Source organism: Rhopilema esculentum, chromosome 20 (genome assembly GCF_057945365.1).
Source record: "Rhopilema esculentum isolate cy_ngs chromosome 20, ASM5794536v1, whole genome shotgun sequence".
NCBI lineage: Eukaryota > Metazoa > Cnidaria > Scyphozoa > Rhizostomeae > Rhizostomatidae > Rhopilema > Rhopilema esculentum.
In genome coordinates this window covers 8,955,669-8,970,306 of record NC_142834.1, presented here as the reverse complement: position 1 = coordinate 8,970,306, position 14,638 = coordinate 8,955,669, and the positions used below count along the sequence as shown (strand labels likewise).

General features: G+C 33.8%; 1 protein-coding gene across 2 annotated transcripts; it reads left to right on the top strand.

Annotated features, from left to right (window-relative positions):
- The first annotated feature begins 2,247 nt into the window (after positions 1 to 2,247).
- LOC135689263 (uncharacterized) lies at positions 2,248 to 14,626 on the top strand. Of its 2 annotated transcripts, none has more exons than XM_089114386.1 (16): positions 2,248 to 2,965; positions 6,231 to 6,348; positions 6,939 to 7,156; positions 7,479 to 7,610; positions 8,712 to 8,882; positions 9,261 to 9,400; positions 9,673 to 9,730; positions 10,124 to 10,207; positions 10,389 to 10,569; positions 11,064 to 11,153; positions 11,749 to 11,826; positions 12,043 to 12,103; positions 12,297 to 12,359; positions 12,852 to 13,039; positions 13,443 to 13,630; positions 13,857 to 14,626. In XM_089114386.1, exons 1-16 carry the CDS (start codon positions 2,447 to 2,449, stop codon positions 14,286 to 14,288), a joined length of 2,721 nt encoding a protein of 906 aa, XP_088970512.1. In that variant the 5' UTR covers positions 2,248 to 2,446; the 3' UTR covers positions 14,289 to 14,626. The 2 variants fall into 2 exon arrangements, with proteins under 2 accessions (XP_088970512.1, XP_065062505.2); XM_065206433.2 differs by having other exon boundaries at positions 9,673 to 9,784.
- The last annotated feature ends 12 nt before the right edge of the window (positions 14,627 to 14,638 follow it).

Below are 14,638 nucleotides of genomic sequence, written 5' to 3'. Positions count from 1 at the left end.
CTCAAATCATATCTGATATGTAGACTTTTCGTCGATTACTTGTCTTGTATCTCTGACCGTGTTGAAGCTACCATATTGGTATCATTCAACACGGTGACTAAACTTTCATCAAAAATCAATGTTCTACTCAAATCATATCTGATATTTAGACTTTTCTTCGATTACGCCTCTTGTATCTCTGACCGTGTTGAAGCTACCATATTGGTATCATTCAACACGTTGACTAAACTTTAATGAAAAATCAATGTTCTACTCAAATCATATCTGATATGTAGACTTTTCTTCGATTACGCGACTTGCATCTCTGACCGTGTTGAAGCTACCATATTGGTATCATTCAACACGGTGACTAAACTTTCAGCAAAAATCAATGTTCTACTCAAATCATATCTGATATGTAGATTTTTCTTCGATTACGCCTCCTGTATCTCTGACCATGTTGAAGCTACCAAATTGGTATCATTCAACACGGTGACTAAACTTTCATCAAAAATCAAAGTTCTATTCAATTCATATCTGATATGTAGACTTTTTTCGATTACTTGTCTTGCATCTCTGACCGTGTTGAAGCTACCATATTGGTATCATTCAACACGGTGACTAAACTTTCATCAAAAATCAATGTTCTACTCAAATCATATCTGATATGTAGACTTTTCTTCGATTACGCCTCTTGTATCTCTGACGGAGTTGAAGCTACCACATTGGTACCATTCAACACGGTGACTAAACTTTAATGAAAAATCAATGTTCTACTCAAATCATATCTGATATGTAGACTTTTCTTCGATTACGCGACTTGCATCTCTGACCGTGTTGAAGCTACCATATTGGTATCATTCAACACGGTGACTAAACTTTCATCAAAAATCAATGTTCTACTCAAATCATATCTGATATGTAAACTTTTCTTCGATTACGCCTCCTGTATCTCTGACCATGTTGAAGCTACCAAATTGGTATCATTCAACACGGTGACTAAACTTTCATCAAAAATCAATGTTCTACTCAAATCATAGCTAATATGTAGACTTTTTTCGATTACGCGTCTTGCATCTCTTAACGTGTTGAAGCTACCATATTGGTATCATTCAACACGGTGACTAAACTTTCATCAAAAATCAATGTTCTACTCAAATCATATCTGATATTTAGACTTTTCTTCGATTACGCGACTTGCATCTCTGACCGTGTTGAAGCTACCATATTGGTATCATTCAACACGGTGACTAAACTTTCATGAAAAATCAATGTTCTACTCAAATCATATCTGATATGTAGACTTTTTTCGATTACGCGTCTTGCATCTCTGACCGTGTTGAAGCTACCATATTGGTATCATTCAACACGGTGACTAAACTTTCATCAAAAATCAATGTTCTACTCAAATCATATCTGATATGTAGACTTTTCGTCGATTACTTGTCTTGCATCTCTGACCGTGTTGAAGCTACCATATTGGTATCATTCAGCACGGTGACTAAACTTTCATCAAAAATCAATGCTCTACTCAAATCATATCTGATATTTAGACTTTTCTTCGATTACGCCTCTTGTATCTCTGACCGTGTTGAAGCTACCACATTGGTACCATTCAACACGGTGACTAAACTTTCATCAAAGATCAATGTTCTACTCAAATCATATCTGATATTTAGACTTTTCTTCGATTACGCGTCTTACATCTCTGACCGTGTTGAAGCTACCATATTGGTATCATTCAACACGGTGACTAAACTTTCATCAAAAATCAAAGTTTTACTCAAATCATATCTGATATGTAGACTTTTCTTCGATTATGCCTCTTGTATCTCTGACCGTGTTGAAGCTACCAAATTGGTATCATTCAATACGGTGACTAAACTTTCATCAAAAATCAATGTTCTACTCAAATCATATCTGATATTTAGACTTTTCTTCGATTACGCCTCTTGTATCTCTGACCGTGTTGAAGCTACCACATTGGTACCATTCAACACGGTGACTAAACTTTCATCAAAAATCAATGTTCTACTCAAATCATATCTGATATTTAGACTTTTCTTCGATTAGGCGTCTTGCATCTCTTAACGTGTTGAAGCTACCATATTGGTATCATTCAACACGGTGACTAAACTTTCATCAAAAATCAATGTTCTACTCAAATCATATCTGATATTTAGACTTTTCTTCGATTACGCGACTTGCATCTCTGACCGTCTTGAAGCTACCATATTGGTATCATTCAACACGGTGACTAAACCACCCGATTCTGATAGGGTGGTACACTAAGTAGCGTAAAACTCTGTATTAGAGTGGTACGCTCACTATCGCGGTGTGTTAGCAACACCTAACATGTGTTGGCGAGTGTCACGGTAAATATGGGTTCACCCATTTCACACAAGGCAGAAGTCTTCAGTGACTATAGAAAGGCCATGAAACATGAAACTGGCCTATTTGCAGCATCATGCCCTTTCCACGGAAGAAAATAAAAATTGTTGATGAAGACGAATCCGGCAAAAGTAGAGCCAAATGGGTACGTCCAAAAGAAGCAGATCCTCAATGCTATCATGAGTCAAGCTCGCAAAGAGAACTCGCGGAAGGTCAGCATCAAGCTGAGGAAAGGGTGAGTATTGACCCAGAAACGCTACATGAAAGCGATGGCCTCGGCAACTTTTTGGATAAAGCAAGTGAAAGTAAGCCCTCCAGCAACAAATATAGGGACATGAAAGGCAAGGATATTGCAAACTGGAAGCTCATTCGTGACTCTATTCAAAGAGTTGCAGTAGAAAATGAAGCGCCTCCGCCTAATTTGGAAAACTGTCTTCGTTGCAGCTTGAATTTTCAACTAAGTAGGCGAGAAGATAGCCATGAATCTTCCTATTTGTTTCGCTGCAAGGATTGTGGGCCTCATTATTTTGTTTGCAGACAGTGTCTGATAGATGATCATTTTCTTCGACCAGCTCATTGGCCCCAAAGATGGGATGTATGTACACATTTTTACCTACCTTATTTTTGTTTAAAAAACTTTTTTGTGAAAATGATCTTAATGAATTGTTAGGATTGGAGGCACCGGGTGCTTAATCCAATTTTTTCAATAGACCTTCAAAATGTGGATGCAGATGGTCTATTTTCAATTCTTTAAGCTGCTTTTGGCAAAGTATGAGGGTGGCTCCAGCCCCCACCCCCCTTTCCTCGGTGCTTGTGTGAGAGCACCTCCCTTTGCACTTTTCATATCTATACATTCTTTGTTATTTCTTGTTTAAATGTAAATTGATGATCACAAAAATTCAAATTTGATATAGTTCATACAAGCCAACCCTCGGGTGGAGTGGGCAACCCTCGAACTAGAATTTTATTAGCAAACAACTGTTATTAAATTCTAAAAATGAAAATTGAAGTTGTGGTAAGGAAAATGTAATAAGATTGTCCTGGTAGTTGATTCTTTGCGATTTTATCAATAAGTAAAGAGTAAATAGAAATGAATTCTCCAAATCTGGGTTTTCGTACAAAATATTAAAATTATCATTATTAAAGTTTACGCATTAGTACCTTTCTTCCTGTCAATGATACATTTTGCCTCAAAGTTTTCTTTTTGTGAAATGTTTTTTTTGCCTTCGAATCGTGTGTTCTCTACTGCTAAATATATTTGGGAGGGGGTGGGTCGTAAATTCATCTGAAGAGACTATACACATGAAGTTCAGGCCTTTGTTATTGAGGTGGATTGATTTTGTGCTCCTGTCACATGAAGAATACCAGGGAAGCTTATCGAAACTTAGGCCGGAAAAATTTGAAAAAAACTACCCCATTTTGAATGTTGAAAAAGGTGAAATAATTGAAAACTTTTTGAAACACTTGGAAACTAAACTTGATGTAGCTGCATCATCAGTTATTCAATGAAATCAAGGTGGTGAGGGTATTGGCCATATTATGAAAGAAATGGGGATAAGAGAATATTTTGGTGTTTACACAGCAAGAGGTTATCATGCTAAAATGAAGCAAAACTGAGAAGTGCAACAAACCATGGTGCATATGAAATCTGTCAAAGCAATCTTAACAAAATTAAGATCTGGAGTTCAGCCAGAAAATAACTTGTCAGGTGGCATAGAAAATATGCCTGATATGTTACAAAAAAGGCATTACAACATCAAAAGAACTAGAATGCATAAAATGGTTGTAGCATGAAACTGATGTCTGACCAGAAACTCTTTTGTTGCAACCTCAAAATTATCATGTACATGTTAACTAAACAGTTTAAACTGCCTCAATATTAAGTTGGGGAACTTGATGCCTGTTTTTGAAACAGATCTGACTGTTATAGTCCAGGTTTGAAAACATGCAAGATTTTGCTGCATATCACTGCCATCAAGCAACAATGCCCATTATATGCAACTCTGGTATAATATACATGACATTATTAATATTTGGGTCAGAAGAGGTCAGAGGGATGAGCTCAAGAAGTATAGCTTAGTTGCCAGCATAGGCAGATTTTTCAACCTAGGGTACAATTGACCTGTTAAATAATATTAAAATAGACCCTGTTCTCTAGAACAAAAAACATTTCAATTGTCATTTTTCAAAACCTAAATATAAAAGGCTTATTCCCTTATCAAATTAGGTAGAATAATGAAATTTTCTAATTTGCAGATTTAGATTTAAATGTTAGTCTAAATCAGGGAGTGTTTGGCAGAGGGTGAATATTGGTTGCTTATATCACATACCTATTGGCAATAATGCCTTTACGTCAATAGGGCCTTAGTTCCTCATAGCTCCATTAGTCAGAGTGAGTCAGGTATGATGCATAGTCTTCTAAGCCAATCAGCATATATGTGTATTTGGGTTTAGCATCCTTTTGCCATATAAGGGTATTTTCACTAAAAGAGTATATCTAATGGTATCGTCTAATACACTCACTTGCAACCTACATGAGGCTTGAGAGTTTGTAATTTCCCCCCTCCACTCCACTACCACATGTGACTAAGCTATCCCTTCCTGCCCATTATTACAATATTGTACTAGTTATTAAGTAATTTTTTAATGCTGATTATTGTAGCTTATTGTTGTTTGTAGCTTACAGTATTGTAATTGTTTTGTATGGAACAAGAATTCACTGTATTCCCAACCCTGTCTTGTTTCTAGCACATATATAATTTAGACAAAAAATTTTGAAAAAAATATTCTGGATAAGCAGAGATAACCTCTTTTCCTTTTTATCTGTATTGCTAGTATGTTCCAGTATGGTAGTTGCAATTGTTGTCAGATTTTCATCATCAACACAAATCTATTCTTTCTTGTTATATACATTCTACTGTCATGAATTATAGGGCGTATTCTCCAAGGCTATTTCTGACTTATACTTCAGAAAATTTTAGAGATTGTAGAAGCATAGTTAAAGGCATTGAGTCATGATAAATAGACTGGTTATACCCTAAGTGCCAAAATCCGCTGAGTCATGATTTCCATGACTGCAATGCTATTGGTTGACCTTGAACTGGTCACATGAACTCACCTCGTACTGATTAACATAACAGTTTCCATCAATAGCAAGTTGTCAACAACGGATGCCAATATCACATGAAACAGCAGCGATCACGCCAAACCCAATGACCCCCTATAGAGAAGGCCTATTTACCATGACTCGATGCCTTTAAGCTTTTGAGTAAATGTAATGTTTTTAAGTATATTTCCATTTGAAAGATTTTTATTGTCCTTAATCAGTTGGGAAATTTGAAGATGGTTAATCAGCTTTACTTGGCATTCACATACAATTTTTTTATCTTTATTTATGTAAGCTGCATTGTTCAATTCAGTATGGTTTAAGATTTCTTATTGCTTATTTTGTGACACATTATTTAACCAAGTTTATATTTCCTTCATTTAATTTTCTGTTTTAAAGATATTCAGTTATGGCTCTTAGTTAAGCATGCTTCACATAGTCCATTGGAACATTTTAATTATCAAGTTTTAACCCTTCACAGAATCAGATATTTTATTCAAAAATATGATCTGTAAGAATTTAACTTAAAATGGCCTGAGTTTTTGGTTTGAGTAGCCTTTTTCCTCTCCAAGTTCCTTTATCAAATATCCAATTTTTGTGAATAATTTTGAGCCTTGTCACATTGTGGAGAGGCTTTGGGGAAGTCACATTGAAACTGGTTATCTATATTCTGAATGTTTACTTTTACCAAAGTTTTTACCAACATCTTTTCTTCAATATAATAAACAAAGAGCTGTCTACTTTATTGATTTAGGGAGAAAGATATGTGAATATTCAGCTCCACAACTATGAAAACCCTTTAAAAATACCAGCAGCTGTGCATTCATGCCAGACCCAATACAAACGATGTATCAAAATTGTTGACATTCAAGGTTAGATTTTAAAATGGTTGTCTTCATTGAAGTCTTTAACTGCCAGAATTTGCATTGAAATATGCCAAAAAATGATTTTATGGCTGAATAACCTTCTCTGCCATACATTTATATTTGGCAAGAATTTAAATCAACAAAAGAAAACTTTATATTATGTCTACTAAATATATATTTTAATAAAGAAATCTTCTTAACAACTATCCACTGAATGCTTATATCCTAGATTTTCCTAAAGTACAAAAAATTTCATAATCAACTTATTCTACTTTGTCTGCTTATGTAACATGTCGCTGTCACCAAAATACTGTTTAGTTTCAAATATACCTATTACCACCTGTTGTAAAATTACAGCACTTAACTTCTTAAAAGAATTAGCCTTCAACTATTGCATTCTATTGTGAAAAACTGGGGGAAAATTGAAAACTTTAAAATCCTCATCTACTACTTGAAAATGCACGAAGTCAGGTTTCAGTAGATTTGTCTACAATATTTATGGCATGTGGTATTCTACTGCCTGCCTAATGTTTACATGGTCTGATCCATCTTTTATCTAGAAAAAACAACTTTTTATCATCATCCTTTGCTTTTAGGGAGAGTTCAAGATGCCTTCGTGACATTCTGTAGCTGTGAAAAAGAGGCATTGACTCTTTTTAGGCTTGGTTTCTGGGCCTCGTCTAGCATAAAGCCATCAACAGCATACAGTACTGAGCTGTTGAAAACAACGAAAGCATTGATGCTGGAATGTCACGTTTCCCTTTTTGGAATGGCAAACTCAATGAGATGGAGGAATGGCTTATCAAAGACGCAGGTTGATTCATCTCATTCTAGGAATCTACTTTTCAGCTTTAAACCATTCTTTTTTTCTATGTATTTTGACTACGTCTTTATTGAAAATAGAACTATTACATATCTTTCTGGTTCTGGTGGATGCCTTGACGCACTGAGGGCGGATATTACTTGCGCATCAAGGGAGAGTTTGTTTGGAAATAGCATTAAATTGGAAAAACATTGGTTTGAAAGAGCTGCATTAATTAATCAAGTCTTTTATTACTAAAAATCTATACATTCTCTGTCGTAAATGCTTTTAAAAAAATATTTTTCTTGTAATGCAATTCAATAAATTTTTTCAGGCTACCTCGATATACCGCCTCTTGGTTAATGAGAGCTTTGAAGAATACAGACATTTTCATTATAGATATGAAACATTTAGATTTATTTGCCCTGAGGTAGATGATGGTGCCACATGCATGGTTTGTCCAAAGGTAGTGATTTCATTCTTCTAAATTTTATTTCTTGCGTAAACTATCAGCAGCTTTTTTAAAAGAACTAGATCAATAAATTACGTGTCGATTTTGTTTATAAAATTAAATATGGTAATTACAAAATTGCGGCCTCTCAGCTTTACTTTGGACTAGTTTACAGGTGATAACTTTTACCAATGGCATGCTAGAAAGTTCATTTAAAATTTGTCTTTTTGCATATAGATCTAGCAGTTTGTTATGACCCAAAGGATGAAATGCTATTCGGACATCTTTCCAGCGTTTTAACAAAAGCTGTAATTGTTAAATGAATCTAAAGTTATAATCTGTTCGATTTTCTCTTGCCAAAGGACAGCCCGAAACCATTTTAGCAATATTTTTTATAATTCTTTTATAAGCTTTTAGCAACAAAAATTTAATCTTGAGACTTTTTCAGAGATAAAAATTTTTTGATCGTCTTTGTTAACATCATTTTCCATCTTTTTTATTATTTTTGGAAACATGAAATAAAAGGGAACAAGCCGTTTCTACACTGCTTGATTTTATTGGATTCTATTTACTAACTTATTTAGGTATATTTTTATTATTTGTCTATTTTTTGCATCCATTCAGCCCTATATTTGCTCCAAACATCTTTAGGGGGTAAATTTCGCATTCAGAAATAATTTTAGAATATTTTGTACCATAAATCTGGAAAATTCGGGAATACGACCTCCCAGCCTTTGGAGTGGGTGGCTAGTTGCTTCTTTTACTCCATCCACGTTGAATTTCTTTCGGAATTCCGCAAATATTCTCTTTCACTCTATTGAACCTCCAATAGAAAAAAAGTGAAAAGGACATCGAGTATTTTCAGACCCTGTGCAAATTCTGTGAATCTAGGGAGGTTGAGCTGTGTGCAATCTAGCCTGCACACAGACATTTAGTAAGCTTCTTTTAAAACCAGACAGTTAGTAAATGAGATAAATTCTTTTATGAATAAATATTTTGTCGCTTGAAGAAAACAGGGCCCTATTTTCAAAATAACACCCAGTACTTTATGACTACACAAGTTAGCTTAACCATCACCCTAAGTTATTTGTTAATTTTAGCAATTATTGTTTACAGGAAAATGGAAAAATTGTTTTGATGCTTGATGGAACATTTGGATGTGTCAGAAAGCAAAGTTCGGGTTTCAGTATGGAACCTCCGAAACACGGGGAACGATTTTTTGTAGATGACAGTAGTGTAGACCAGTTTGTAGATCAGCACTGCCAAAACACCAAAGATATTCGAATGGTAATCTCATGTGCATTAATTTTGTAGCCATCTGATGTCCTTAAGTGTAAAGCATTTGATTCTATTATTTTGATAGTTAGTATAATAACAAACAAATCATTTAGAAAGTGGGCTAGTTTTTAGTGGATTTTGTGATACTAGTGTTTAAATACATAATCTTTAATTTGTTTCATTATTATTTATTTTTATCATGCTTGTTAATCTAGGGAGCCTTGTTGCTGATATGGACCTTTAGAACAAAAGATAAGACGAAGATAAACATAAAAATATGTTTATCATGTTCTTCTCTGCTGACTTTTTCCTTTAGTTGCTTGTAAGTAGCATTAGGTGCTCTGTTTTTGAAGAAGACAGTGTAAAGCTTTTTGCAATTGTTTGCAGGATTGCAGTAACTTCAGGGCTGGAGCTGACAGTTTAAGATCTAAGCTGCAGTACAAAAAGCTTGATATCACTGGCGTGTTTGGTTGCTCGTGTAAACATGACATACCTGGTTGTTTTCTTAATATGAAGCACGGTGAAAGGTGTGCGGCGAATGTAAAAATTCATCTATCATTCATTCTAAAATAATTAGTGATAAATTAGATATCCAAGGTTAATTGTTGGAACAAGTTTCTTATTTGCGTTTGGGGAAATGTTCCTAAAGATTCTAAGAGGCTTATATTGAATTTCTGTATTAGCATCACACTTATTAGCATCGAAGGTGAAATCATAGGTTATTTTGATTTGTCAATTTATTGTAAGTTATTATAACAGTAGTCTCTTTATACTAACACTGAAATATTTTTTTCAAAAGGTTGGGATATCCTGTGTACATTTTGCAAGCCTTTCTAGAGAAGTTCGAAAATTCAAATGTCAGTTTTGGTATCCTATATGATATTTCATGTCTCTTAGCCAAACATTTAAAGGTTTGTTTCTATTATGAAATATACATATATCCCTGGAATTTTTCGCTACAATTTATTTATTTCAGTATCAAAATATGGTCAAATAGGACTATGAAAAATTTCTAACATTGAACTAACCTTTGAAAAATGCATTTAAAACAAATAGAATAAAATCCTCATTTAAATACATAGCAAGATTTTGAAAATGCAAACATGTCTTACTTTAATAAAACAATAATAGTATAACAATGGAGCTGATTGACAAGCAAGATGTTTTTCCAGTTAAGGTAGATTTAAACTTTGTTCAGATAAATTGCAATCTAGAAATCAGCGATTATTTATAGTAAGTTTTCTGTGTAGAAAAACAAGTTGGATGTCAAATTTCAAAGCTGCACGTTCGCAACACCTGACTGGCATGCATATGGACATGTGGCATCATGTCAAGTAAGTTTTATGTGGTTGATGCTAAGTATCCACTAAAAAATGAAAACTATTTTCATGCGTTACCTCTTCCTCAACTAATTTGTAATAAGACGTTTATGGCTTTCTTTGTAACCAGATTAATGTAACATTACATCATTCTTACCTTTGATTATCCGGTAAAGAAAGTTACGTTTCCTTGAAGATTCAGTTTGCTGTCCGGTTTCTTTCGGATTTTGGAATCACCGATGGCGAAGGGGTTGAACGCCTGTGGTCTTACTTGCGTCAGTTCACTGCAATAACAAAGGAGATGACACCATCTCATAGAATAGATTTATTGACTGATGGTTTGATTCATTTTGCTCAACGCAAAAATGCAAGCTTGGGTAAGAATATCTTTACCTTACATAAATATATATATATATATATATATATATATATATATATATATATATATATATATATATATATATATATATATATATATATATATATATAGATGATCAGTAAAAAAACAACTTGATTAACGTTTCGCAATATGCTTCTTCAGAATAACCTTCACTTACATTTGGAGCGTAAAACTATATATATATATATATATTTATATGCAAAACTATTTATATATATATATATGAATAATCTTTATCGTAAGCAGAAGTCAGGGAATTATCTACATTATTTGCACATTATTTGTTATTGCGTTAAACTTTACTGTCAGTCATAGATAGAATTGTTTGTGGCTAATTATTTCCTGTCAAATACGTTTTCAATTTTTTCCTGTTATCTGGTGTGAAATAGAACTTGTGTCAAATCCAATCAATAATTGTTATTAAAGAAGCATATTATGACATATAGCATGATTTCATTGTATTTCTTTTAGAGTATTCATTGGTAGAAAGATATCAGAAAGCAGACAAAATCTTGCTATCTAGCACCGAAGAACTGAATCGTTTGATGAAAGAGGCCAAAGGTAATGTTATGCAAAAGCAGATACAGGACAAGGCATTCAACATGTCAAGCATGCTATTTTGATTGACGACTGTTGCTAATAAAACTAATTAGGTATTTTCATTTTAGGAAGAAAAATTGAATTTAAAGGGCATTTGTCGCATTAACAATTGGCCAATTAAACAAAAGCGTTTGGAATGGATTTCAATTGTTTCGTGACTTTTCATTTTTTCTTCTTGAATTTTTACTGCTGTAAAAATTCGCCCTCGATTCCATGCTTTCTACCAAACAATGAATATAATTGTATTGCATTAGCCAATCATGTTGAAGATACATGCATTTAAATATCTGAAAGTCACATCCAGCTCGGCATGGGATATCTTAATATATGTTATCTACAGAGAAGAGAACAATAAAGTCTAGGGTAGAAAGAGCTTCATTTTTCAATGTATTATGTCCTTAAAACCGTTAGCTACATGGCTTGCACATGGGACATGTTCTTTTAACATTGCAAGGTTGGCGTAAATATTCAATGCAACAAACGACTTCGCTTTGTTTTAAAGCATTATCGTTATTTTTTTCTCTCCTCTTAACGACTGTGTCACTTCCGTTTTAAGGTAGTTTCAGTGAAGAGGATATATTATGTTGGCATGAAACCGAAAAGATGACATTAGCAATGAGAAATTCAAACAGAAGTAAGAAATGTCTTTGCTTTATCTCTATTTGCGGTTTTTTTGTCAATTTTGATAAATTTAAATGTTTTGTTTGCCAATATGTTTTGAAATATTTGCAAATTGTTGTAGTAATGTACAAAAGTAGAAAACCAAATCTATTCATATATCGCAGGGAGATATCTTGTTTGATTTGTTAATGAAACAAAAGAGTTTGCTAACCACTTCTGATCTTTAAAGGGCACGGTCAAGAGTGGAGAGAGCTGTATATTGCAAAACTCATAGCACTGAGCACAGCTAAGTATGTTTTCCATTTCTAGACACAAGGAACCAACGTGGCTATGCATTTTTGAATATTATGGAAACTATTATTTGGTAGAAAAGCGTATCTCAGACATCGATTTTGTTTTGAGTATTTAAGAAGAATTTATATTGTTAGCTATGTTATCTTCAATATTTTCATGTAATTTAAACTGCTCTTTTGTTTTTTTCAGAGATGAACTACCGTTATGTACAACAATTGATCAAATCAAGCAAGTTCGGCAACATATGAAAGAGTATGAGTATTGTGAATGGCTGTATCACTTCCATGGGATGAATTCCTTGCCATGAAATCTTTAATTGTCGATAAAGTTGAAATTATATTGTTGTCTTGATGCGACGTGATATGATTGACGAGAATTAATTGATTTGATGTTAAACCTAAAGAAAATATATGATTCCAACTTTTAACCATTAGCAAAAGACCGTTTTCAGACATAAATTTTCCCAGAATATTGGTGACTTTTGGCAAGTTGTTCGAATTTGGAGCGTATTTTTCAGAATTACCTATTATGATAGTTATGAAATTTCAGAAATCTCAATTCTTTTATGATTGTTGTAAAACATACGGGTGTCCAGTAATACTGTAACAAGACATGAATGTGAGCACTTTTCGAATAAGACAGTTTCGATGTGCCTGGCTAGAAAACATGGGCTCTCTAGTTTGTACGATCGATATTTTATTTTTGAATTTCTATGCTTTATCGTGTTTTCATATTCCCCTCAAGAACTGATCAAGAATTGAAAAAGATTGAAACCAAGAATGGTTTATCCAATAGATGGACAACAAAGTCAGTGGACTTCCAACATACGTTGAAAATAATTGAGGACCAAAAAAAATCAAGCCTTTTGATAAGCGCTCGCAGTCAAGCAGCAGAACGAATTTTCCATCTTGATCTTAAAAAGAAATACTCTTGTAAGTGATGCGAGTGTTTCAGTTTAGGGTAAATTTGGTATTGTCGTAGCACATTCATTCGATAGTGAACGAAGTGTGACTAGTCAATCAACTTTTTTACAATCTGCTTACTTTGTTCCAAAACTTGTATCCACGAAAATAAGACATTGCTGTTATAAGATAGTGATTGTAATTAGAAAATGCTTCTGTATGCTTCGATCCAGTGTTAACACTGTAGATTCATGATAATTGTGAACGTAAAAGCTTCAATGCTATTTTGAAAATGAATTTAAAGTGTGGAAAATGAATAAAAAAGTTAAAGGGATTTTATGTTAAAAAATATATAGCATAAATTCGTTTAAAAGCATATAGCTGCTGGAGATAAGCCACCGCTCTTTTAATTACACCTATTTTCATTTTTTAGGTGGACAGGATATTCCGAAACGGATCGAAGCGATGATTAAGAAAGCCTCGAAAAAGCTCACTGAAACAGTAGAAAAATATAACTCGAGCGTGTTTTCTTCAATCAGCAGCATGCCTAACACTGTCACGTTTCAGGATCTCAAGGACCCCGAAGGACTTATATACGAGGCTGTAAATGTTGACCTGCAAGTATGTTTTTAATTTTATTAAATGAATTCTTCCTCACTTTCACTTTTCTCGATCGGTTTAATGCAGTTGATGCAGAATTTTTAGACCAATTTTTATCCTTATAGCAAAAGATTTCTGACCAATTTTTGGACTTCTTACCAGGATGTTGTTCAGAGTTTTATTTTATTTTTCTCTTTGATATTAGTATCAAGTTTTTTACAAAGATCTTCTTTTGCTTTATTTCTAGCTACCTTGTTCTTTGTCGCCTAGCATTAGAAGAAAGGCAACATCATTGTATTTCTTAAAACAGCGAGCTTGCAAAGAGAAACAAATAGTGCCAGTTGAAGCTAAGCGGTTGTTGCAAGTAGTTGAAGATAGAATCAGAAAGGTAGACCAGCGAATAAATGATCTATCAGTGAGAGAGGACATGCGCCCGTTGCATCTTGGGTCAATATGCATTCTATTGAATCATGTTTGCAGTCTCAAAGCAAGAGTGAATCAAGCCAAACAAATTTTTTCGAAGATTATCGAAGAAAAACACCCGCCTTTCGAAGATGTAAACGCAAAGCCTTGCACCCCTGTTCAACCGACTAGGGACTCTACTGAAGCCTCATATGATGATGAACTATTAGATATATTCTTAGAAGGTGTTGATGACGACCTTTCTGACATTGAATAAATCTAAATTTTGTTTTATGGAATGAAAGATAAAAGAATGACGGTAGTCATTAATTTTGCAATTATATAAATACATAGAGATTTAGTCAACTTCTAAGAACTCTTTGAAATAAAATCTTAAATGTCTTTTTAGACCGAAATAGAGCCCTGCCATCAGCGTTCATGCCAAATATAACTTCCGTCTTATTCCAAATGAAAACATTCATTTTTCAACGTAGTTATTTCATATATAATGTTGCCATACTATCGATATATTCTTCCTAGCACCTGGGATATGTTTACCCCGATACGTTTTCAAATGAAAATGCAATCACATTTTTACGGTTTTGCTTCTTATCAACACAACGAAGA

Excerpts from the sequence above, each read along its gene's own strand:
- LOC135689263 (XM_065206433.2), top strand. The coding sequence starts at position 2,447 with ATGCCCTTTCCACGGAAGAAAATAAAAATTGTTGATGAAGACGAATCC. Across the intron at positions 7,611-8,711 it reads CATGCATGGTTTGTCCAAAG|GAAAATGGAAAAATTGTTTT; the intron begins GTAGTGATTTCA and ends TATTGTTTACAG. Across the intron at positions 13,631-13,856 it reads CTGTAAATGTTGACCTGCAA|CTACCTTGTTCTTTGTCGCC; the intron begins GTATGTTTTTAA and ends CTTTATTTCTAG.